Source organism: Leucoraja erinacea, chromosome 27 (genome assembly GCF_028641065.1).
Source record: "Leucoraja erinacea ecotype New England chromosome 27, Leri_hhj_1, whole genome shotgun sequence".
Taxonomy (NCBI): Eukaryota; Metazoa; Chordata; class Chondrichthyes; order Rajiformes; family Rajidae; genus Leucoraja; species Leucoraja erinaceus.
Window position 1 is genome coordinate 3,245,330 of NC_073403.1, and position 25,739 is coordinate 3,271,068.

Genomic DNA, 25,739 nt, shown 5'->3' on the forward strand with positions numbered 1-25,739 from the left:
GGACAGAAAGGTCAGTGTGGGAATGGGAGGGGGAGTTAAAGTGCTTGGTAACTGGGAGATGACACAAGCCAAGGCAGACTGAGCCAAGGTGTTCAGTGAAACCATCTCCCAGCCTGCGTGCACTTGGTCTCGCCGATGTACTGGAGTACAAGCAAAGAGTAGCTCCGGCAGTCTGATGAAGGGTCCCGACCCGAAATGTCAACTATCCATGTGTTACTGAGATGCTGCCTGATGTGCCGAGTTAGACGCAAGAAGATTGTTCCGGATGTTGGGGGAAGTCCAGAACAAGTGGTCACAGTTTAAGGATAAAAGGGAAATCTTTTAGGACCGAGATGAGAAAAGAAAAAAAATCACACAGAGAGTGGTGAATCTGTGGAATTCTCTGCCACATAAAAGTAGTTGAGGCCACAGTTCATTGGCTATATTTAAGAGGGAGTTAGATGTGGCCCTTGTGGCTAGAGGGATCAGGGGGTATGGAGAGAAGGTAGGTACGGGATACTGAGTTGGATGATCAGCCATGATCATATTGAATGGCGGTGCAGGCTGGAAGGGCCGAATGGCCTCTACTCCTGCACCTATTTTCGATGTTTCTATGTTACTCCAGCACTTTGTGTTTCTTTCATGCCTAACTACTGGAGGTTTCCAATCAGATGTCCTGCCACCTTCCAGCCTTTGGAGAGTAACACACCTCAATTTTGTATGATTCTTGGTGTCAGCCAACAACCCCCTGCCCTTCCCAGCCATCTTGCTCCGTGTTTTGGTCATCAACGAGGTGTTTATTAAACCACGTGCAGAAACAGGCCCTTCGGCCAACCGAGTCCATGCCGACCAGTGGTCACCCCGCACATTAACACGCTTCTACACACCAGGACCAATTTACAATTTTACCAAAGCCAATTAACCTACAAGCCTGTACTGCACGGCTTTGGGGCTGTGGGAGGAAACTGGAGCCCCTGGAGAAAACCGGAGCGGTCACGGGGAGAGCGTACAAACTCTGTACGAGGTCAGGATCGGACCCGGGTCTCTGGCGCTGCAAGGGCAGCGACTCTACCGCCGTGCCGCCCCTTTTAATATGATATTTGAATGCCTTTGGAGATTGAGATGTTGCTCTGGATTCTCCAGTTCCAATCTAATGGGCTGGAAACGTGAGACAAAGAATTGGTGATGCCACACAAATAACCGTCACACTGTCTAAATGCACACACACAACTCGCACACACACACGGACATGCAGACACACGCACGCACACACACAGACACGCACAGACACACGCACTCACACACAAGCACACACACACATGCACACACACACACGCACGTACACATGCACACACACACGCACGCACACACACGGACACGCAGACACGCACGCACACACGCACGCACTCACACACACACACATGCACACACACGCACTCACACGCACGCACACGCACGCACAGACACGCACACGCACGCACACACACGCACACACAGACACGCACACACACACAGCACGCACGCAGACACGCACACGCACACATGCACACACAAGCACACACACACTCACACACGCACACACACACGCACACACACACGCACGCACACACACGCACACACACACGCACACACGGAGAGCAAAGGGCCTGGGAAATCATTCTCAACCACAAGATGATTAGCAATCACCTTTCCACATAAAGTGCAAGATTTCTTTTTCGTTAGAGGGTGAACAGAAACTATAACAGGTTTGTGACCAAGTCCCCCACAAGCGACCGGCTGAAACTTGGGAACTGGGAGGCCAGGTGTGTGTTGATGGAGAGCCCGAGGTAACGGGAGAAGATGGAAAGATTAGTGGGGTGCGGAGGAGGGGTTGGAGGTGGGATGAAGGTCACAGCTACAGGGGGAACTCCTCAGCTGATGCGGGGTGGTTGAACGAGGACGGGGCTGGTGGGGAACCCTGCCCTCACAACAGTCTACCTTGGCCACGGGCCCATGTGGAGGAAGATTGCCCGGACGAGATTCAGACACCCCCGCTCGCACAGAGGTGTTTCAACAGCGCTCATCGTTGAACTGAACTGGGATTAGATCAGCAGCTGAAGCAACTGAAGAAGCATCTCGACCCGAAACGTCACCCATTCCTTCTCTCCAGAGATGCTGCCTGACCCGCTGAGTTACCCCAGCTATTTGTATTTATCTAGCGTTTAACATGCCCAGTTGGGACTATCCTGGAGTTTCGCCAATGTTACATGGATTTGCTGCTTGCCCCACCATGGGACAACTCCAAAGTACAGCCTCCACCAAGAAAATCACCTTGGAAGGGAATCCCCACTCTTTAGAGATACAGCGCGGCAACAGGCCCTTCGGCCCACCTAGTCCGCACCCACCCCGTCCACTAGCACTTCCCGACACACTAGCGACAATTTACAATTTTTACCGAAGCCAATTAACCTACAAACCTGCACGTCTTTGGAGTGTGGGAGGAAAACGGAGCGCCCGGAGAAAACCCACGCAGGTCTCGGGGAGAACGTGCAAACTCCGTACAGGCAGCACCCGTGGTTGGGGTTGAACCCAGGTCTCTGGCGCTGTTAGACAGCAACTCTACCGCTGCTCACCTGTGCTGCCTCCACTCGCCATTGGATTTTACAGCCTCCTGGCCTTCGACAAGAGCGTTCCGTACATCCTCTCTCCAAGCCACCTGGGGTGTTTTCCCGACTTTCTAAAGCGGGGTTCTTGCTTAATAAGGGGGGTCAGTGGTTATGTAGGAGAACGGGGGTGATAAGGAAAATAGTTCAGCCATGATCGAATGGCACAGCAGAATCCGTGGGTCGGATTGCCTAATACTGTTCCTATGTCGTGATATACCCTTGGGAATTCCATGATTTCCGCACCTCCCATCCACAAGGCAGCGGGGGTTCCCAGATCCTAGCCCCGGCCCTTAGACAAGCAGTAGGCCAAGTGCCACACAATATTCTGACGTCGTTTGACAATGGCACGAATTCTTGTCAGTTGACATGTCCTAGTGAAGCACACTGCTTGTGTGTTAAACAACTAGATCAGAGAACCTCTCCCTGGGCAGGCTGTTAAAGGAACAATCTATGCACCAAGACATCAGGTAAAGGTAAGGTGGACATAAGGACATAAGTAATAGGAGTAGAAGTGGGCCATTCGGCCCATCAAGTCTCCTCCACCATTCAATCATGGCTGACCTGGAGTATTGTGTGCAGTTTTGGTCCCCTAATTTGAGGAAGGTCTATTCTTGCTATTGAGGGAGCCCAGCGTAGGTTTACAAAGTTAATTCCCGGGATGGCGGGACTGTCATATGCCGAGAGAATGGAGCAGCTGGGCTTGTACACTCTGGAGTTTAGAAGGATGAGAGGATATCTCATTGAAACATATAAGATTGTTAAGGGTTTGGACACACTAGAGGCAGGAAACATGTTCCTGATATTGGGGAAGTCCAGAACCAGGGGCCACAGTTTAAGAATAAGGAGTAAGCCATTTAGAAGGGAGATGAGGAAACACTTTTTCTCACAGAGAGTGGTGAGTCTGTGGAATTCTCTGCCTCAGAGGGCGGTGGAGGCCGGTTCTCTGGATGTTTTCAAGAGAGAGCTAGATAGGGCTCTTAAAAATAGCGGAGTCAGGGGATATGGGGGAGAATGCAGGAATGGGGTACTGATTGGGGATGATCAGACATGATCACATTGAATGGCGGTGCTGGCTCGAAGGGTCGAATGGCCTACTCCTGCACCTATTGTCTATTGTCTAACCCCATTCTCCTGCCTTCTCCCCGTAACCTCTGACACCTGGACTTGAGCTCTTGGGGGATACCCAAGTTTAGGGCGCAGAGTCTGCCTCTGAATGAGAGATGTGGGACATAGAGATGAACACTTGTTCACGGAGGGAGTCTGTGGAATTCATTGCCACAGAACGCTGTGGAGACTGCCAATGGCAGAGATAGATAGATTCTTGATTAGTTCGGGTGTCAGGGGTTATGGGGGGAAGGCAGGAGAATGGGGTTGAGAGGGAGAGATAGATCAGCCACGATTGAATGGCGGAGTAGACTTGATGGGCCAAATGGCCTAATTCTGCTCCTATCACTTGTGAGCCTCTCTGTTACACTCGCTCTCAAGCTCAGCGCTTCCAGGTTTGCTTTCAAAGTCCGCAATGCTTTTAGTCTGTGGTCGGCAGGGACAGCAAGCTTGATTCCTGCTAAAAAAAAACCGTCTCATTCTCACACCTGCTTCCCCTTCTTAATTGTAAGACCCATTAATATTGCAAGCTATGAATTGGAGCATAACTGGGTCAGAATCCTGGGGGCGGTAAAAGTGGATGGTGATTTCACCTTGTGGCCACTGGGTGTTTGAGTAACTGCCCCCCCCCCTCGATGTCCTCACCTTAGCTGGAGATGGGGTGAAAAATCTCGCTCACATCAACAACGCACGAGCGAATTACCAAAAACAAAATGTCTCTCCTATGCAACAGTTTTGCTTGCCGCTAAATCCCGGATGGGAGGTCTGGTGTAGTCCACCTTCAGAATACCAAGCGCATCCTCAAGGATTCCTGCTTGAGCAACACTTGGATGGCCTGGAGTGGAAAGGTTCTCAGTCCAAGGTTGGTCTCGCCAACAGACCCAACCACCATCTCACAGCTTTGTCCAAGTCAGTGACGTTAGACTGGTGGAGGGAGGGGGGAGGGAGGGGGAGAGGTGACGCAGTAATGTTTGCGCTTCCAAAATTTGGTTCCATTGAATCAAGGAAACCAAAGCTCAAGGGGCACTCACCACCGTATCACGCCTTTAACGCATGCACACACACACACACACACACACACACGGACGGAGAAAATTCGTCCCCGCTAACATACTCGTCTGACAAATGAGAAAGACAAGTCTCCGCCAGCGCTTGTACACGCACGCACGCACGAATAGGATAGGAGTTGCAATGTTTGCCACAGAGTATCCACGTAAGGGAAAGGCCGGTAGCTCAGGACTCCGCAGATATCGCCAGACGTACGTCCAGGCAGCCGAGCAGCATCTTGGAAAGTCTATCCCCCCTCGTCCTCTCGAGTTTGCACCTTTTTTGAATTTTCTACGCAGCAGCAATGATCCGTGATCCTCCCGTTCCGACATGCCGGGACACACAGAGTTTCAGGCAGCCGTGATTCCAATGATTCGTGACTGTGCAAAAAGGCTGCCTCTCGCCGTGGGCCGTGACGGCCGGAGCCTTCGGTAGACGACTCAGGGCCAACCTCCCGTTAGAAAAAAAACCCAACAAAAAAAACACTGCCCGCGTTTTCCTGAGAGGATGCGACCAGTCCCTTTGTGCAACTTGTTTCAGGCTATCCTGGGCCCTTCCTGTGCAAGGGGTCAGTCACACGGCAGCAGATATCCCGGCCTGTCCAACTCTTGACCCACGACCTCTGACTTCAGGTAAAGTGAGCAGCAACGTCCAAAAGCATTCGGCCCCGATGTCGTCAGCTCTTCTCTTGGTTGACTTTATCGTTCAGCCTCTTAGAGAAAGGGGAGCAAGGGTGGATCATTATTAGGCATCTGGGAAATGCATCATTCAGCACAAAATTAGACCCTTCTGCCCAACCTGCCCATGCCGACTAAAGTGCCCCATCTCAGCTAGTCCCTTTGTCCGCGTTTGGCCCATTTCCCTCGAAACCTTTGTTTAAAGTTTGGTAAAGAAAGCTTTTGGTATGCTAGCCTTTATAAATCAGAGCATTAAGTATAGAAGCTGGGATGTAATGTTAAAATTGTACAAGGCATTGGTGAGACCAAATCTGGAGTATGGTGTACAATTTTGGTCGCCCAATTATAGGAAGGATGTCAACAAAATAGAGAGAGTACAGAGGAGATTTACTAGAATGTTACCTGGGTTTCAACAACTAAGTTACAGAGAAAGGTTGAATAAGTTAGTTCTTTATTCTCTGGAGCGCAGAAGGTTAAGGGGGAACTTGATAGAGGTCTTTAAAATGATGAGAGGGATAGACAGAGCTGATGTGGACAAGCTTTTCCCTTTGAGAATAGGGAAGATTCAAACAAGAGGACATGACTTCAGAATTAAGGGACAGAAGTTTAAGGGTAACATGAGGGGGAACTTCTTTACTCAGAGAGTGGTAGCGGTGTGGAATGAGCTTCCAGTGGAAGTGGTGGAGGCAGGTTCGTTGGTATCATTTAAAAATAAATTGGATAGGCATATGGATGAGAAGGGAATGGAGGGTTATGGTATGAGTGCAGGCAGGTGGGACTAAGGGAAAAAAAGTTGTTCGGCACGGACTTGTAGGGCCGAGATGGCCTGTTTCCGTGCTGTAATTGTTATATGGTTATATGGCCGCAGAAGGTAGTTGAGGCCACAGTTCATTGGCTATATTTAAGAGGGAGTTAGATGTGGCCTTTGTGGCTAAAGGGATCAGGGGGTATGGAGAGAAGGCAGGTACAGGATACTGAGTTGGATGATCAGCCATGATCATATTGAATGGTGGTGCAAGCTCGAAGGGCCGAATGGCCTACTCCTGCACCTATTTTCTATGTTTCTATGTTCCTTGCCTCACGTTTGTTGTCATATGTATTTAGAAACTATCAGAAACAATTAAAAACCAGACTTGCAGCAACATCACAGGTACATGGAGTGAGACAAACTTACACCAAAGAATTGTGCGTAACATTTCTAAATGAAAGAACATTAAGACTCTACGAGGATGTGACCTGGGCTTGGGGGCCTGAGCTATCGGGAGAGATTGTGCCGGCTGGGGACAGGAGGATGAAGGGAGATCGTATAGACGTGTATAGGACCGTGAGAGGGATGGATAGGGTGAATGCACAGAGTCTTTCAGTCAGAGTCAGTGGATGAAGAATCCAGGTCCACCATCGGTTTTCTGGCAACTGATTGTCCGGCATTTCCGTTACTCCGTACAATATTACGAGAGCGCACTTGAAGCGTGGCGCCTAGGCCGGGTGGGACAGCCAATCACGGCCTCATCGGGACTTCCGCGGCCAATCGCCGGTCCGAATTTGGCCACTGCGGCCGGGGTTCTGGATTGAGGGGGGATCTTATAGAAACTTACAAAAAGTTGGGACAGGCTAGATGCAGGAAGATTGTTCCCGATGTTGGGGAAGTCCAGGACAAGGGGTCACAGTTTAAGGATAAGGGGGAAAGTCTTTTAGGACCGAGATGCGAAAATCATTTTTCACACAGAGAGTGGTGAATCTGTGGAATTCTCTGCCACAGAAGGTAGTTGAGGCCACACAGTTCATTGGCTATATTTAAGAGGGAGTTAGATGCGGCCCTTGTGGCTAAAGGGATCAGGGGGTATGGAGAGAAGGCAGGGATGGGATACTGAGTTGGATGATCAGCCATGATCATATTGAATGGCGGTGCAGGCTCGAAGGGCCGAATGGCCTACTCCTGCACCTATTTTCTATGTTTCTATGTTTCTAACTACAAACCAGCCGGAGCTGGCAGATCCGTTCCTACGGCCAACTTTGCGAGCCGGTATCTCGGCCCCGCGTTCCTCTTGGAGGCCGTAACCTCTGTTGGTCCGGCAAAATGGATGACCGGGAATCGGACCGGGGACCCTCAGACTATCTTTGATCGGAATTTAGCGGCGTTACCTCGGGCTGAACGGTATTCCCTTATCGTGTATCTGTAGCTGGATCGTGATCATGTAATGTCTTTCCGCTGACTGGTTAGCACGCAACAAAAGCTTTCCCCTGGACCTTGGTACACGTGACAATAAGCTGAACTATACTATACTGAAGGTAGACAAAAATGCTGGAGAAACTCAGCGGGTGAAGCAGCATCTATGGAGCGAAGGAATAGGCGACGTTTCGGGTCGAGACCCTTCTTCAGACTGATGTGGGGGTGGGAAGAAGAAAGGAAGAGGCGGAGACATTGGGCTGTGGGAGAGCTGGGGAGGGGAGGGGAAGGAAGGAGAAAGCAGGGACTACCTGAAATTGGAGAAGTCAATGTACATATCGCTGGGGTGTAAACTACCCAAGCAAAATATGAGGTGCTGCTCCTCCAATTTGCGGTGGGACTCACTCTGGCCATGGAGGAGGCCCAGGACAGAAAGGTCCTATTCGGAATGGGAGGGGGAGTTGAAGTGCTGAGCCACCGGGAGATCAGGTTGTTTGTGCTGTGAGGAGGATGCTAGGAGACTGCAAGGTGACTTGGGTAGGCTGGGTGAGTGGGCAAATGTTTGGCAGATGCAGTATAATTTGGATAAATGTGAGGTTATCCATTTTGGTGGCAAAAACGGGAAAGCAGACTATTATCTAAATGGTGGCCGATTGGGAAAGGGGGAGATGCAGCGAGACCTGGGTGTCATGGTACACCAGTCATTGAAGGTAGGCATGCAGGTGCAGCAGGCAGTAAAGAAAGAGAATGGTATGTTAGCTTTCATTGCAAAAGGATTTGAGTATAGGAGCAGGGAGGTTCTACTGCAGTTGTACAGGGTCTTGGTGAGACCACACCTGGAGTATTGCGTACAGTTTTGGTCTCCAAATCTGAGGAAGGACATTATTGCCATAGAGGGAGTGCAGAGACGGTTCACCAGACTGATTCCTGGGATGTCAGGACTGTCTTATGAAGAAAGACTGGATAGACTTGGTTTATACTCTCTAGGATTTAGAAGATTGAGAGGGGATCTTATAGAAACTTACAAAATTCTTAAGGGGTTGGACAGGCTAGATGCAGGAAGATTGTTCCCGATGTTGGGGAAGTCCAGGACAAGGGGTCACAGCTTAAGGATAAGGGGGAAATCCTTTAAAACCGAGATGAGAAGAACTTTTTTCACACAGAGAGTGGTGAATCTCTGGAACTCTCTGCCACAGAGGGTAGTTGAGGCCGGTTCATTGGCTATATTTAAGAGGGAGTTAGATGTGGCCCTTGTGGCTAAGGGGATCAGGGGGTATGGAGAGAAGGCAGGTACGGGATACTGAGTTGGATGATCAGCCATGATCATATTGAATGGCGGTGCAGGCTCGAAGGGCCGAATGGCCTACTCCTGCACCTAATTTCTATGTTTCTATGTGCTTGGAAACCAGTGGACAGATAAGGAATGGGACATGAAAACAGAACACAAGGGCTGTGGCTTACCTGAGCCTTCTGTGCATTGTTGTCGGTGTGGATGGAGAGGAAAGAGTTTGGGTCGGAGTGGACAGGCAGGGAAGGAGATCCTTGGGCCAGGGTGTTGCCGGCCAGTTGAGACATGCCGGACATCTGCAGCCGCTGCAGCTCCCGCTGACGATGCTGCTGCTGTTGCATCATCTGATAAACCAACGCCTGCTGTTCCTGCCCCAGAGCACAGGCAACACAAGACAAACACCACACACAGTTAGGACCACATAGTTGACCACAGCACCAAAGCTCAGTCTAGTTTAGTGTGGAGACACGAGGCGGAAACAGGTCACCCGGCCCACCCAATCTGCGCCCGACTAGCGATCGACCCGTCACCAACACTGCCCCACACACACACACACACACGCGCTGGGGACATTTTACAATCTTTTCCAAAGCCAATTCACCTACAAACCTACACGTCTTTGGAGTGAGGAATGAAACTGGAGCAATGGACAAGCTAGACGCAGGAAAAATGTTCCCAATGTTGGGCGAGACCAGAACCAGGGGCCACACAGTCTTAGAATAAAGGGGAGGCCATTTAAGACTGAGTTGAGAGTTTTTTTTTCACCCAGAGAGTTGTGAATGTATGGAATTCTCTGCCACAGGGGCAGTGGAGGACAAATCACTGGATGGATTTGAGAGTTAGATAGAGCTCTAGGGGATAGTGGAATCAAGGGATATGGGGAGAAGGCAGGCACGGGTTATTGATTGGGGACGAGCAGCCATGATCATAATGAATGGCGGTGCTGGCTAGAAGGGCCGAATGGCCTCCTCCTGCACCTATTTTGTGTTTCTATGATTCACCCGGAGAAAGCCCATGCAGTCACAGGGGTAACATGCAAATGCTGTACAGACAGCGCCCCCTAGTCAGGATCGAACCCAGGTGGCTGGCAGTGTAATGTGCATGTCTATACATTAATTGGCTGCGGTGAAGATTGTAAATTGTCCCTGGTGTGTAGGATAGTGTTAGTGTACACGGGCCACTGGTCGGTGCAGACTCGATGGGCCGAAGGGCCTGTTTCCGCGCTGCGTCTCTAAATTAAACAAAAGGCTCCCACTAATCACCACAAAGTCCTTCAGCTCCCCAACCCCCGAACCCCAACCTTGATGGGGAAATGCAGGAGCACTTACCGGACTCAACTGTTGTGACGTCAGCAGCTGTTGGAGCTGCTGCTGTTGCTGCTGGTACACAAACTGTCTTTGCTGGTCAGATATTTGGCCCATTCCAGAGATGCTGCTGCAGATAAGACACAGAGGACAGCGGTCAGCCACCCTGGACAGTGGTCAGCCACTCTGGACAGTGGTCAGCCACGGGCGTTTGCATAAAGGCGCGTTTCTACCGTCACATATACCGTCAGCGTGCATTCCTTGAAGCCTGGAGCGGGTGGTGCATGGGATGGAGGTGGCAGCTTGCGGTTAGCACCAGGGCACAGAGTTAACACTGTAGGCGGGGGGAGAGAGGAAGAGTGGGTGGAAGAGAGGGAGGGAGAGAGAGGGGGGAGAGGGGATGGGATGAGGGAGAGAGAGGGGGGGGAGGGGGGGAGGAGAGGAGAGGGGGAGGGAGAGGGGATGAGGGAGAGGGGGAAGGAGAGAGGGAGAGAAGGAAGGAGAGATAGAACAAGTGAGGGAGGGAGAGGGAGACAGAAAGAAAGAAAGAGAGGGGGAGAAAGGGAGATAGAGGGGGAAGGGGAGGGAGAGATGGAAGGGGTGAGAGAGAGAGAGAGAGAGAGAGAGAGAGAGAGAGGGAGGGAGAGGTGGGGAGAGAGCTAGGGGAGACAGAGAGCGTGAGATGGAGGGTGAGAGGGAGAAAGGGATGGAAATAGGGAGAAGAGGGAGAGCGAGAGGGAGATCCTGATTTGCATAACCCGCCACCTTCCCGCCTGCCCCGCTGGGTCACTACAGCTTTTTGTGTCTGTCTTCGGTTAAAACCAGCATCTGCAGTTCCTTCCCACACCAAGGAATTGCAAGCATTGGATTTAAACTGGGAGAGGGGGGCCAGTTTGGTACGCAAAGATGCAATCCAGACCTACCGAGGATTCTGCGGCGGGTTCGAGGGTCAACAGGTTGGTCTGCTCATCAATTGCCATCAGAGGTGAGGCAGAGGTTCACTTGAACCTCCTCCAACCTGATCTGCTGCATCCGCTGTTCTGGATGTGGACTCCTGTATATCGGCGAGACCAAACGCAGACTGGGCGATCGTTTTGCTGAACACCTTTGCTCAGCCTGCCTTGGCCTAAACCATCTCCCGGTTGCAACTTCCCATTCCCACACTGACCTGGGCCTCCTCCACTGTCGGAGTGAGGCTAACCACAAATTGGAGGAACAGCACCATCTCATATTTCACTTGGGCAGCTGTCAGCCCAGCGTAATCAACCATGATGTCTCTAGCTTCAAGTAACTCTTGCATGCCCTCTCTGGCCATCCCTCCCCACCCTAGTCTGCGCACTAGTCCCACTGTCGTCCTGCTCAGTTTCACTTGTAATCACCTTCTCCACAGCCAACAACGGACCATTGTGGGCTCCACCTTTCCTTGATCATCGTTGCCGGCTGAGGTTTGTCCTTTTGCATGCCTTTCATTCATTTAACCATATAACAATTACAGCACGGAAACAGGCCATCTCGGCCCTACAAGTCCATGCCGAACAAATTTTTTCCCCCTTAGTCCCACCTGCCTGCACTCATACCATAACCCTCCATTCCCTTCTCATCCATATGCCTATCCAATTTATTTTTAAATGATACCAATGAACCTGCCTCCACCTTCACTGGAAGCTCATTCCACACCGCTACCACTCTCTGAGTAAAGAAGTTCCCCCTCATGTTACCCCTAAACTTCTGTCCCTTAATTCTGAAGTCATGTCCTCTTGTTTGAATCTTCCCTATTCTCAAAGGGAAAAGCTTGTCCACATCAACTCTGTCTATCCCTCTCATCATTTTAAGACCTCTATCAGGTCCCCCCTTAACCTTCTGCGCTCCAGAGAATAAAGACCTAACTTTTTCAACCTATCTCTGTAACTTAGTTGTTGAAACCCAGGCAACATTCTAGTAAATCTCCTCTGTACTTATTTGTTCTTTGCAGATCTCTAGTGCCCCCTCTCCCCCGACTCGGTCTGAAGAAGGGGTTCGACCCCGAAACGTCAGCTGTACCTTTTTCTTCAGAGATGCTGCCTGACCCTCTGAGTTACTCCAGCATTGTGTGTGGACCTTAGGGGTAGCTCACTGGGAGCATCTGGTGGTGAACAGCAAGTACTGCAGCTCCTTGACATAGCCCCCTCTACCATTTCTGGTCAGTCATAGAAACATAGAAATTAGGTGCAGGAGTAGGCCATTCAGCCCTTCGAGCCTGCACCGCCATTCAATATGATCATGGCTGATCATCCAACTCAGTATCCCGTACCTGCCTTCTCTCCATACCCCCTGATCCCTTTAGCCACAAGGTCCACATCTAACTCCCTCTTAAATATAGCCAATGAACTGGCCCTCAACTACCCTCTGTGGCAGAGAGTTCCAGAGATTCACCACTCTCTGTGTGAAAAAAGTTCTTCTCATCTCGGTTTTAAAGGATTTCCCCCTTATCCTTAAGCTGTGACCCCTTGTCCTGGACTTCCCCAACATCGGGAACAATCTTCCTGCATCTAGCCTGTCCAACCCCTTAAGAATTTTGTAAGTTTCTATAAGATCCCCTCTCAATCTTCTAAATTCTAGAGAGTATAAACCAAGTCTATCCAGTCTTTCTTCATAAGACAGTCCTGCCATCCCAGGAATCAGTCTGGTGAACCGTCTCTGCACTCCCTCTATGGCAATAATGTCCTTCCTCAGATTTGGAGACCAAAACTGTACGCAATACTCCAGGTGTGGTCTCACCAAGACCCTGTACAACTGCTGTAGAACCTCCCTGCTCCTATACTCAAATCCTTTTGCAATGAAATCCTCTTGCAGTCAGTGCTAGCATGGACCCACATGGACCTTGAATCTTTGGTGGGCAGACTGGAAGCAAGACAGTCTTCTGGGGAGGAGACACAAGGAACTGCAGATGCTGGTTTACCAAAAAAGTCAAGAACAAAGTCCTGGAGTAACAGGCAGCATCTCAGCGGGACGTTTCGGGTCGAGACCCTTCCTCAGGCTGTTGGGCAATGGTGCCAGTCTACATTTGGAACAAGGACCAAGGATTTTCCAACGTAACCAACAACAGGGCAGGCATAGCTTGGGGCCCATGGCTACACCTTTGCCTTGAAGTACTTAGATTAGTCCGGGTGTCAGGGGTTATTGGGAGAAGGCAGGAGAATGGGGTTAGGAGGGAGGGATAGATCAGCCATGTGGTGTGGACTTGATGGGCCGAATGGCCTAACTCTGTTCCTATTACTTCTAAAGGTGAGCGTAGCTAGTGAGAGGACTATTCCAGTGTCTGATAACGACAGAAAATAGACAATAGACAATAGGTGCAGGAGTAGGCCCTTCGTAAATCCATGCTGACTCGGACCGATCCTGTTACTGCTATCCAAACATTCGGCTATCTCATCTTTTATAATTGACTCCAGCATCTTCCCCACCATCAGGCTAACTGGTCTACAATTCCCTGTTTTCTCTCTCCCGCCTTTCAGCGGGGAGAAATCTGGTGGAATGTGCTTCCAAACCTTGGTGTCTTTTGCCTGAAGGGAGGAGTGGGAACGTGCTGGCTAAAAGAAGCAGATTTGACAATAAATTTCAGGAGGGAATTGGGCAAATTGTTATAGGAGAGAAATATATATATTTTTTTTTACAGAGCTAAGGACAGCAGTGGCAAGTGGGATTAATTATGTAGCACAGGCCACTGTGGACTTGGTGTGCTAAGCAAACCTCCTTGTGTCAAGTAACATGCTTGAACACAAAACTAGGTGGCTCAGCGGTAGAGTTGCAGCCTCACAGCAGCAGAGAAAAGGGTTCGATCCTGACCATGGGTGCTGTCTGTACGGAGTTTATATGTTCTCCCCATGACCTGCATGGGTATTATCTGGGTGCTCCGGTTTCCTCCCACACTCCGAAGACGTTCAGGTTTGTGTCGGCTTAAGAAAGAACTGCAGATGCTGGAAAAATCGAAGATGGACACAAAATGCGGGAGGAACTCAGCGGGAGAGGCAGCAACTCGTCCCGTCCCGTCCGAACCACCCCCTCCCCAGGCACTTTCCCCACGCAACTGCAGGAGATGCAACACCTGTCCCTTGCCATAGAGGGAGTACAGAGAAGGTTCACCAGACTGATTCCTGGGATGGCAGGACTTTCATATGAAGAAAGACTGGATAGACTCGGCTTGTACTCGCTAGAATTTAGATGATTGAGGGGGGATCTTATAGAAATAAATGCTAGCAATGCATTTGCAATGCTGCCTTCTCTCCAAAGATGCTGCCTGGCCCGCCGAATTACTCCAGCATTTTGTGTGTATCTTCGGTGTAAACTGGCATCTGCAGTTCTTATAGAAATTTACAAAATTCTTAAGGGGTTGGACAGGCTAGATGTAGGAAGATCATTCCCGATGTTGGGGAAGTCCAGAACAAGGGGTCACAGTTTAAGGATAAGAGGGAAGTCTTTTAGGACCGAGATGAGAAAATCATTTTTTACACAGAGAGTGGTGAATCTGTGGAATTCTCTTTCACAGAAGGTAGTTGAGGCCACAGTTCATTGGCTATATTTAAGAGGGAGTTAAATGTGGCCCTTGGGGCTAAAGGGATCAGAGGGTATGGAGAGAAGGCAGGGACGGGATACTGAGTTGGATGATCAGCCGTGATCATATTGAATGGCGGTGCAGGCTCAAAGGGCAGAATGGCCTCTACTCCTGCACCTATTGTCTATGTTTCTATGTTACCTCTCCCCTCGACTCCATCCAAGGACCCAGTCTTTCCAGGTGAGGCAGAGGTTCACCTGCACCTCCTCCAACCTCATCTACTGCATCCGCTGTTCCAGGTGTCAACTTCCCTACATCGGCGAGACCAAGAGCAGGCTCGGTGAACACCTCCGCCCAGTCCGTCTTAAACAAACTGATCTCCTGGTGGCCCAGCTCTTCAACTCCCCCTCCCATTCCCAATCTGATCTTTCAGTCCTGGGTCTCCTCCATTGTCAGAGTGAGGCCCAGCGCAAATTGGAGGCAGCACCTCGTATAACGCTTGGGTAGTTTGCACCCCCAGCGGTGTGAACATTGACTTCTCTAACTTCAGGTAGCCCTTGCTATCTCTCTTCATTTCCCCCTTCCCTTCCCAGTTCTCCCACGAGTCTTACTGTCTCCAGCTACATTCTTTCTTTGTCCCACCCCCTCCCCTGACATCAGTCTGAACAAGGGTCTCAACCCGAAACATCACCAATTCCTTCCCTCCACAGATGCTGCCTCGCCCGCTGAGTTTCTCCAGCATTTTGCGTCTACCCAGGTTTGTAGGCTGATTGGCTTTGGTTAAATTGTCAATTGTCCCTAGTGTGTGTAGGATAGTGTTAGCACACGGGAACCGCTGGTCGGCACAGACTCGGTGGGCCGAAGGGCCTGTTTCCACGCTGTATCTCGAATCTAAACCAAACTAAACTAGTGAGAGGACCATTCATTCCCGTGTCGGATAACAGCGGGGAAGAAGCTGTTCTTGAAACTGATGCAACATGCAAATACATCTGGGAGAGAAAAAGGATGAGAGAGCAAAGGAAACCAGTGGGGACTGGGGCCTAATTATGTAGCACAAGGCCCAACAGGCTTGGTGTGCAGTAGACCTCCTCCTGTGAATGCAACGTGCAACATGCTGCTATTCCCTTGATTACAAAACAAGAGCTGGCAGCATGTATCACATGACAGGGAGAGGCAGCATCTCTCTCTCTCTCTCTCTCTCTGTCCTCCCCGACAATATCACAGATTGCCAGTCAGAAGAGAAGTCCACCCTTCATTACGAATAAGGGGTCGGCCATTTTGGACTGAGATGAGGACAAACCTTTTCACCCAGAGAGTCGTGAATCTGTGGAATTCCCTGCCACAGAAGGCAGCGGAGGCCAATTCATTGGATGTTTTCAAGAGAGAGGTAGATTTAGCTCTTAGGGCTAACGGAATCAAGGGGTATGATTCAAGGGAAAAAGCAGGAACGTGGTACTGATCTTGGATGATCAGCGATGATCGGACTGTAAACGCCTATCTCACCAGGGACTAACTCTACTGAACGTTTTTTTCCTTCCATTATTTATTATGTAAAAGAATATGTGTGTTATGATTGTGTTTATAATTTGTTTGGTTGTTTTGTTGTTTGTCTTTTGCACAAAAGTCCGTGAGCATTGCCACTTTCATTTCACTGCACATCTCGTATGTGTATGTGACAAATAAACTAAACTTGACTTGACTTGATCATATTGAATGGCGGTGCTGGCTCGAAGGGCCGAATGGCCTACTCATGCACCTATTGTCTATGTTTCAATGACTCTTGTTCCTGCACTCTGGTTAAAAAGTGCCTGAGTTCTAATTAAATTCAGAGCATATAGATCCTGATTTGCATAACCTGCCACCTTGCTGTTTGCCACAGGGCAATAATCATTCACCACTGATAGAAATTCAAATTAAGGCACCCAGAGCTAACATCCAACTCACGAACGACAGATATATTAAACACTGATTATTCAAGATGAATCATCAGGTTATTTTGCTGATTAAAAATAAGGTAACGTCTTTCTGAATATTCACGCTTTTCATGTAATCCCTCATCTCATTAAATTAAAATATAATTATCCTCGCACATTGGCCATTCAATCATTTCACTCTGTATTCCTTCATGAATGTGAAAGTGTCAGGAAGTCAGATTCTGTCTCACATGTTCTGCTCATCCTTCAGAATTCAGAGTAACAGAGTGCAAAGAGGCCCTTCGGCCCACCGAGTCCGTGCCGACCAGCGATCCCCCGTACACTAACACTATCCTACTACAAAGGTCTCGGGACAAATGTTACCGATTTTCTCAGAAGCCGATTAACCAGCACCGACCTCTACAGTTTTGACGTGTTCATGGGGGGAAAGCGTAAGCACAATCAAGGGTAAACCCACAATAGGTCACAAAGGGAAAAGATGCAAAATCCGCAAGAGAGCGCCAGGAGTCTGATTTAATTCCCTGGGCCTCTCCGCTGATAGGGCAGTAACCTCTCACAGAGTCTCCAGCTTGCTGACTGCTCGTATGCAAGCTCGCAGTCCAACACAAACCAGACATAGAACATAGGTGCAGGGGTAGGCCATTCGGCCCTTCGAGCCTGCACCGCCATTCAATATGATCATGGCTGATCATCCAACTCAGTATCCCATACCTGCCTTCTCTCCATACCCCCTGATCCCTTTAACCACAAGGGCCACATTTAACTCCCTCTTAAATATAGCCAATGAACTGTGGCCTCAACTACCCTCTGTGGCAGAGAATTCCACAGATTCACCACTCTCTGTGTGAAAAATGTTTTTCTCATCTCGGTCCTAAAAGATTTCCCCCTTATCCTTAAACTGTGGCCCCTTGTCCTGGACTTCCCCAACATCGGGAACAATCTTCCTGCATCTAGCCTGTCCAACCCTTAAGAATTTTGTAAGTTTCTATAAGATCCCCCCCTCAATCTTCTAAATTCTAGCGAGTGCAAGCCGAGTCTATCCAGTCTTTCTTCATATGAAAGTCCTGCCATCCCAGGAATCAGTCTGGTGAACCTTCTCTTGGTCTTGGAAGTGGTGATGACAAACTAACATCCTGCTGTACTGCTATATTATGTGTATCAATTAAAGATGACTTTAAACTCCAGACTAATGCACGCATTCACATGGTGTCAGAGGTGGGATGTTAATATTAAAGCATACAGTAAGATGGGGTTAGTGATGCTATTTCTACTATGATTGGTCCACATGCAATAAGCAATCTACATGGATCGATTGGAAGATGCAGCATGGAACCAGGCCCATCGGCCCACCGAGTCCACGCCGACCATCGATCCCCCCATTCTATGTTATCTCATTTTTGCATTCACCACCCCCTGAACAATTTACAGGGCCAATTAATCTTCAAACCCTAACGCAACAAAAGCTTTTCTCTCTACCTCGGTGCACGTGACAATACACTGAACTGAACCCAACCCTCACACCGTTGAGGAAACCGGAGTACCCTGAGGAAACCCACGTGGTCAGAGGGAAGAACCTGCAAACTCCACATAGACAGCACCCAAGGTCGAGATTGAACCAGGGTCTCTGATGCTGTAAGGCAGCGACTCAGCCAACCTCAACATAAAGCTGTGTAGCAAGCAGCTGCAGATGCTGGCTTACATCGAAGATAGACACACGATGGAAGGGTCTCGACCCAGGGATGCTCCCTGACCCGCTGAGTAACTCCAGCTTTTTGTGTCCACCTTCAACTTCAAGATGCTCTTGAAATCCCAACTCCTTGACCAAGCAACGACTCAACACAAAGGCTCTGGGTTAGGGATGGTGTATCAATCAATGGTGTTGTACAGGAGGGAACAATGCCTACTACAATCGATAAGCAACAATGAACACGTTAACCCTTCCATGCAATGCATGTCCGCAACAACTCACACGCATAAAGGCAATGTCGGCAGAAGCCATGCACACCATCGTCCAAACTGGCCAAGCGATAGATGAAGGTAAATGCCCATGGGTTGGAGAATGGATAGAGTGGATGTGGAGAGGGTGTTTCCTCTAGTGGGGAGTCTAGGACCAGATGTCACAGCCTCAGAATGAAAGGACGTTCCTTCAGGAACGAGATGAGGAGGAATTTCTTTAGTCTGTGGAATTGGTGAGTCTGTGGAATTCGTTGCCCAAAAGGAAGGCTGTGGAGGCCAAGTCAATGGATATTTTTAGATAGATTCTTGATTAGTCCGGGTGTCAGGGGTTATGGGGGGGGGGGAGAGAGGAGAATTGGGTTAGGAGGGAGAGATAGATCAGCTATGATTGAATGGTAGACGAGAGGTTGGGCCAAATGGTCTAATTTTGCCCCTATCATTTACGAACATCCCACGTTTGCGTCTAAGGTCAAATTAACAAATCAACTAATCCACAAACCAACATATATTTGGGATATTTGGGATCCCTATAACCCTAGCCAGGGAAGGCATCAAGAATTGTCCTCGAACCCATCTGACCCAAACATGTCGCCTAGGAAGGAGATATATTCTTCCTTGTACTAGTCGACATACGATCATGGCCATTGACGTTAGGCAATAGGTTCAGTCATACAGCAGACTGAAATGGTTGATTGACCGATGAGGGATGGGATGTCAGGACTTTCATATGAAGAAAGACTGGATAGACTCGGCTTGTACTCGCTAGAATTTAGGAGATTGAGGGGGGATCTTATTGAAACTTACAAAATTCTTAAGGGGTTGGACAGGCTAGATGCAGGAAGATTGTTCCCGATGTTGAGGAAGTCCAGAACAAGGGGTCACAGTTTGAGGATAAGGGGGAAATTCTTTAGGACCGAGATGAGAAAAAAAAATTTCACACAGAGAGTGGTGAATCTGTGGAATTCTCTGCCACAGAAGGTAGTTGAGGCCACAGTTCATTGGCTATATTTAAGAGGGAGTTAGATGTGGCCCTTGTGGCTATAGGGATTAGGAGGTATAGAGAGAAGGCAGGTACAGGATACTGAGTTGGATGATCAGCCGTGATCATTTTGAATGGCGGTGCAGGCTCGAAGGGCCGAATGGCCTACTCCTGCACCTATTTTCTATGTTTCTATGAAACAGGCCCTTCAGCCCACTGAGCCCATGCTGACCAATGATCATCCATTGACTCTAGGTCTTTGTAATATTCCCGCTCCCCCACTGGCCAGTTGTCGCTAACTCAAGATGACCACACGAGGGTCTTCATCACGTTGCTGTTAATGGGACCTTGCTGCCACCTTCCACTTTAATTTTAAAAGTAGGTTCAGTTTTCGTTTTTTTTGTGTTAGAAATAAAGGGTGGAAACAGGCCCTTCGGCCCATTGAGTCCATGTCAGCCATCGGTCACCCAGTCCCACAACGCACCAGGGGCCAATCCACCTATAAACCCGCTCACCTGTGGGAAGCGGGAGGGAACCGGAGCACCCGGAGGAAACCCACGTGGTCCCGACCCAGCGAGAATGTGCAACCTCCACGCAGACATTCCCCGAGCTCAGGATCGAACCTGGGACCCTGGTGCTGTGAGGCGGGAGCTCTACCGCTGTGCCACTGTGCTGCCCTAGTTGAATGAGTGTCAATACCTTCTGAAAGGGAAGTCGCAGGCACTACAGAAGTGCAATTTTTTTCAATGGGGGGGGGGCGGTTATGGTGGCAGAGAAGTAGAGTTGCTGCGTTACAGCGCCAGAGTCCCGGGTTCGATCCCGACCACAGGTGCTGTCTGTACGGAGTTTGCAGGTTCTACCTGCGTGGGTTTTGATCGGTTTTCTCCACAAAAGACATACAGGTTTGCAAGTTAATTGTCTTGGCATAAATGTAACAATAGAATTGTAACTCTCTGGAATTTAGAAGATTGAGAGGGGATCTTATAGAAACTTACAAAATTCTTAAGGGGTTGGACAGGCTAGATGCAGGAAGATTGTTCCCGATGTTGGGGAAGTCCAGGACAAGGGGTCACAGCTTAAGGATAAAGGGGAAATCCTTTAAAACCGAGATGAGAAGAACTTTTTTCACGCAGAGAGTGGTGAATCTCTGGAACTCTCTGCCACAGAGGGTAGTTGAGGCCAGTTCATTGGCTATATTTAAGAGGGAGTTAGATGTGGCCCTTGTGGCTAAGGGGATCAGGGGGTATGGAGAGAAGGCAGGTACGGGATACTGAGTTGGATGATCAGCCATGATCATATTGAATGGCGGTGCAGGCTCGAAGGGCTGAATGGCCTACTCCTGCACCTAATTTCTATGTTTCTAATTTCTATGTAATAGACCCCAGTGTGTGTAGGACAGTGCCAGTGTGCGGGGGGTCGCTGGTTGGTGACCGAAGGGCCTGGAACAAAAAAAAAACTAAACGACCAAGAACCATCCATGTAAATCATTTGCCGATTCTGTGCACCGAGCCGATATGTCACAGATTAGGTAGGACAGCCCGCGACAGGCAGCACCGTCGAGATAAGTTCTGCCCGTGGATCGAGAAAGGAGGTAATCTGACCTGTTGCAGTGACTAGTTGACGTTGGAACACTATGGGAAGCTGGCGGATGAGCGAGGGAGTTATGGAGTGGTGCCACTGATGCAGGCGGCTGGTCCACACCATTCAGAGGACCGACAATACCATTGCTGGCTAACTGGGGAGCCAGAGGGCAGCCCATCATCCCAGCCACCGACGATGGAGTGGCGGAGAAGGTGCTGGTCTTGGTGGAGACGCAGGTCCTGCCCAGCCCGTTGACCGGCTGCGAGACTCCGGCCATTCCCGGGAGCTGGAGGGAAACGGGACTCTGCTGCAGGAGTGGGAGGGCGGGAGGAGGAGTGCTCTGGAGCGACGAGGACGAACTACTCCGGCTGTGGCATCCAGAACGGAGATCCTGCAGAGACAGGGGGGGGAGAGAGAGATCCAATTACATAGAAACATAGACAATAGGTGCAGGAGTAGAGGCCATTCGGCCCTTCCAGCCTGCACCGCCATCCAATATGATCATGGCTGATCATCCAACTCAGTATCCCCCCCTGCCTTCTCTCCATACCCCCTGACCCCTTTAGCCACAAGGGCCACATCTAACTCCCTCTTAAATATAGCCAATGAACTGTGTGGCCTCAACTACCTTCTGTGGCAGCGAATTCCACAGATTCACAACTCTCTGTGTGATTTTTTTTCTCCTCATCTCAGTCCCAAAAGATTTCCCCCTTATCCTTAAACTGTGTGACCCCTTGTTCTGGACTTCCCCAACATCGGGAACAATCTTCCAACATCTAGCCTGTCCAACCCCTTGGGAATGTTGTAAGTTTCTATAAGATCCCCCCCCCCTCAATCTTCTAAATTCTAGCGAGTACAAGCCGAGTCTATCCAGTCTTTCTTCATATGAAAGTCCTGCCATCACGGTTTTAAATGTGAGTCTTAAACTCACGACCATCGCATTCAACCTCGTTGCACAAACAGTGACAACCCATGCATTTAAAATAAAAACACACAGAGCGCTGGAGTAACTCAGCGGCTCAGGCAACATCTGTGGAGGGAATGGACAGACAACGTCTTGGGGCGGGACCCTTCTTCAGACTGAGAAAGCTGGAAGAGAGAAGGGGAGGGGCGGGACAAAGACAGGGGGGGTGATAGATGGATACAGGTGGGGAGGGTTTGACTGGGGGGGGGGGGGGGGGGGGTTTACAGGTGTCAGGGGTTGTGGGGAGGAGGCAGGAGAATGGGGGAGAGATAGATCGGCCATGATTGAATGGACTTGATGGGCCGAATGGCCAGATTCCCCTCCTATTACATGACCTTATGACTGGCAGAAGGGTGGATTAAGTGACAAAAGGCCAGAGATGGGAAGGAAACTGAAGGATATTATGACAGGGAAGGAGTGGAGAGGTTCTGAAATGTAGAGCCGGAGGGAATGATATCCATGGGATATCGGGATGGTGGAAGGGAACCAGGGGGTGAGGTGAAGTGTGGGGACTGTTTCTTAAACGTTGGGATAGTCCCAGCCTCAACTACTTCCTCCAGCAGCTCGTTCCATACACCCACCACCCTTTGTGTAAAAAAGTTACCCTTCAGATTCCTATCAAATCTATCCCCGCCCTCACCTTAATCCAATGTCCCCTGGTTCTCGATTCACCTACTCTGTGCAAATGACTGTGTATTTACCCGATCTATACCTCTCATGATTTTGTACACCTCTATATACGATCACCCCTCATCCTCCTGCGCTCCAAGGAATAAAGTCAAAGATTGCTCAACCTCTCCATAAGGCTCAGGCCCTCGATGTCCTGGCAACATCTGCGTAAAAATCTTCTCTGCACCCTCTGCTGCTTGACAACATCTTCCCAATACTGAACACAGTCCTCTGAATGTGGCCTCTCCGATGCCTTATACAACCGTAACATGACCTCCCAACTTAAACCATATAACCATATAACAATTACAGCACGGAAACAGGCCATCTCGGCCCTACAAGTCCGTGCCGAACAATTTTTTTTTCCCCTTAGTCCCACCTGCCTGCACTCATACCATAACCCTCCATTCCCTTCTCATCCATATGCCTATCCAATTTATTTTTAAATGATACCAATGAACCTGCCTCCACCACTTCCACTGGAAGCTCATTCCACACCCGCCACCACTCTCTGAGTAAAGAAGTTCCCCCTCATATTACCCCTAAACTTCTGTCCCTTAATTCTGAAGTCATGTCCTCTTGTTTGAATCTTCCCTATTCTCAAAGGGAAAAGCTTGTCCACATCAACTCTGTATACTCTGTATAATCAACTTCTCAATACTCTGACTCTCATCTCATCCCCCCCCATCAGGAAGAAGGTGTTCGAGGGCTTGAAACATCGGGCTTCAAACTTAGCGGCAACTGCAAAGGCCTCAATAGCCCACGGGTGAACTGAGGAAGTGGACTGAAAGTTGCTGCCTTCCCTCACCGGGGGAAACGTTGATTCTGCTGCGGGGGGGGATGTTTTTTATGTTTTATGCTATAATTCTAAAATATTATGTTTATCTTATTTGTGTGCTGCATGGAAACTCAAACTTCAATTGGTGTATGTGACAATAAATGTCCTTTGTCCTTTGTATCTCTAGACTCTCTAGACTCTCTAGAATTTAGGAGATTGAGAGGGGATCTTATAGAAACTTACAAAATTCTTAAGGGGTTGGACAGGCTAGATGCAGGAAGATTGCTCCCGATGTTGGGGAAGCCCAGGACAAGGGGTCACAGCTTAAGGATAAGGGGGAAATCCTTTAAAACCGAGATGAGAAGAACTTTTTTCACACAGAGAGTGGTGAATCTCTGGAACTCTCTGCCACAGAGGGTAGTTGAGGCCACAGTTCATTGGCTATATTTAAGAGGAAGTTAGATGTGGCCCTTGTGGCTAAAGGGATCAGGGGGTATGGAGAGAAGGCAGGTACGGGATACTGAGTTGGATGATCAGCCGTGATCATATTGAATGGCGGTGCAGGCTCGAAGGGCCGAATGGCCTACTCCTGCACCTAATTTCTATGTTTCTAATTTCTATGTATATTAATCTCAAAAACTATGACCATGAGGTTCTAGAAATGTTTCCTCTCAATGACCATTAGGCTTTTGAACACTGCACTAATCTCACCGTAAATTCTATGAACTGGCTATTGGTTGCACTAAAGATTTTGGGGGGGGTTTGTGTAGGTATTGTAGTTATTAATTTATTGAATTCTTGTTTATTATATATTATCTACAGGTGTTGCATGTATGTATCAATGTATATTGGATACAGGCCTAACTTAAATTTCATTGCACCAGTGTCTACACTATCGGAGGTCGAACACAAAGTACTGGAGTAACTCAGCGGGCCAGGCACCATCTCTGGAGTCTGAGGAAGGGTCTCGACCCGATTCCTTCTCTCCAGAGATGCTGCCTCGCCTGCTGAGTTACTCCAGCATTTTGTGCCTACCTTCGATTTTAAAAAGCATCTGCAGTTCTTTCTTACTCGTCTGGGGAGAACATGGGTAGGTGACCTTTTGGGTGGGGATCCTTCTACAGACTGCTTGTTTTGGGGGGGGGGGAGAACAGGAAGCATGCAAAGAAACCCAGGATCAATCAGGGCCGCCGGTAGTAGATGATATCAGGTAGGTATGTTCCCTGACAGGGCGATTGTTGGCTAGGGATAGTGGGATCCCAAGAGAAATACATCATTGCTAAAGTACAGAAGTGTGAAAACGCACACCTCCAGATTCTGGGATAGTTTCTACCCACGTGTTATCAGGCAACTGAACCATCCTAGCACCAACTAGACAGCAGTCGTGAGCGACTATCTACCTCTATGGTGATCCTCGGATTATCCTTGTTTGGACTTTGCTGGCTTTACCTTGCGCTAAATGTTATTCATAGAAACATAGAAAATAGGTGCAGGAGTAGGCCATTCGGCCCTTCGAGCCTGCACCGCCATTCAATATGATCATGGCTGATCATCCAACTCAGTATCCTGTACCTGCCTTCTCCTCAAATCCCTTGATTCGGTCAGCCCTAAGAGCTAAATCTAACTCCCTTTGCATGTGTCTGTACACTGTGAATGGCTCGATTGTAATCATGTATTGTCTTTCCGCTGACAAGACGGCATGCAACAAAAGCTTTTCACTGTACCTCGGTACACGTGACAATGAACTAAGCTGACCTGAAATGTGGGACTGGTTAACTGGCTTTTAATGGGGGAAGGGGAGGAGAGGGGGTGAGGGGAGGTGAGGGGATATGCGAGTGTAAAAGGCCAATGTTTCGTGTCATTTGATCTTCCCCGAGCAATGCTATTAAATACCTCTGATGATGCAGAGAGGGAGTTCTCAGTAATGAAGCTGTTCCTGGAAGGGGGACTCTTACTGCTGTTCAGCAGTTCAGAGCCGCAGGCTGCAACCAGGGGAAAGAGGGAGAAATGTTCCGATTAATGGTGAATTAATCCAGAATATCACCGCCCCCCCCCCCCCCCCCCCCCCCCCCTGGCACCCACTCAAGCACCGGACCCCTCAGTGACTGGAACCAAACCTCAGCCAAGGGAGCGGAG

General features: G+C 49.3%; 1 protein-coding gene across 1 annotated transcript in view; it reads right to left on the reverse strand.

The window, feature by feature from the left end:
- Positions 1-1,553: 1,553 nt before the first annotated feature.
- The window catches only part of LOC129710098 (protein AF-10-like), a 167,456-nt gene continuing 143,270 nt past the window's right edge, over positions 1,554-25,739 (reverse strand). Inside the window, 5 exon segments of the mRNA XM_055656816.1 lie at positions 1,554-5,487; positions 9,081-9,275; positions 10,236-10,341; positions 21,213-21,583; positions 25,497-25,585. Coding sequence (XP_055512791.1) covers positions 5,452-5,487; positions 9,081-9,275; positions 10,236-10,341; positions 21,213-21,583; positions 25,497-25,585 — 797 coding nt within the window. The 3' untranslated portion in view covers positions 1,554-5,451.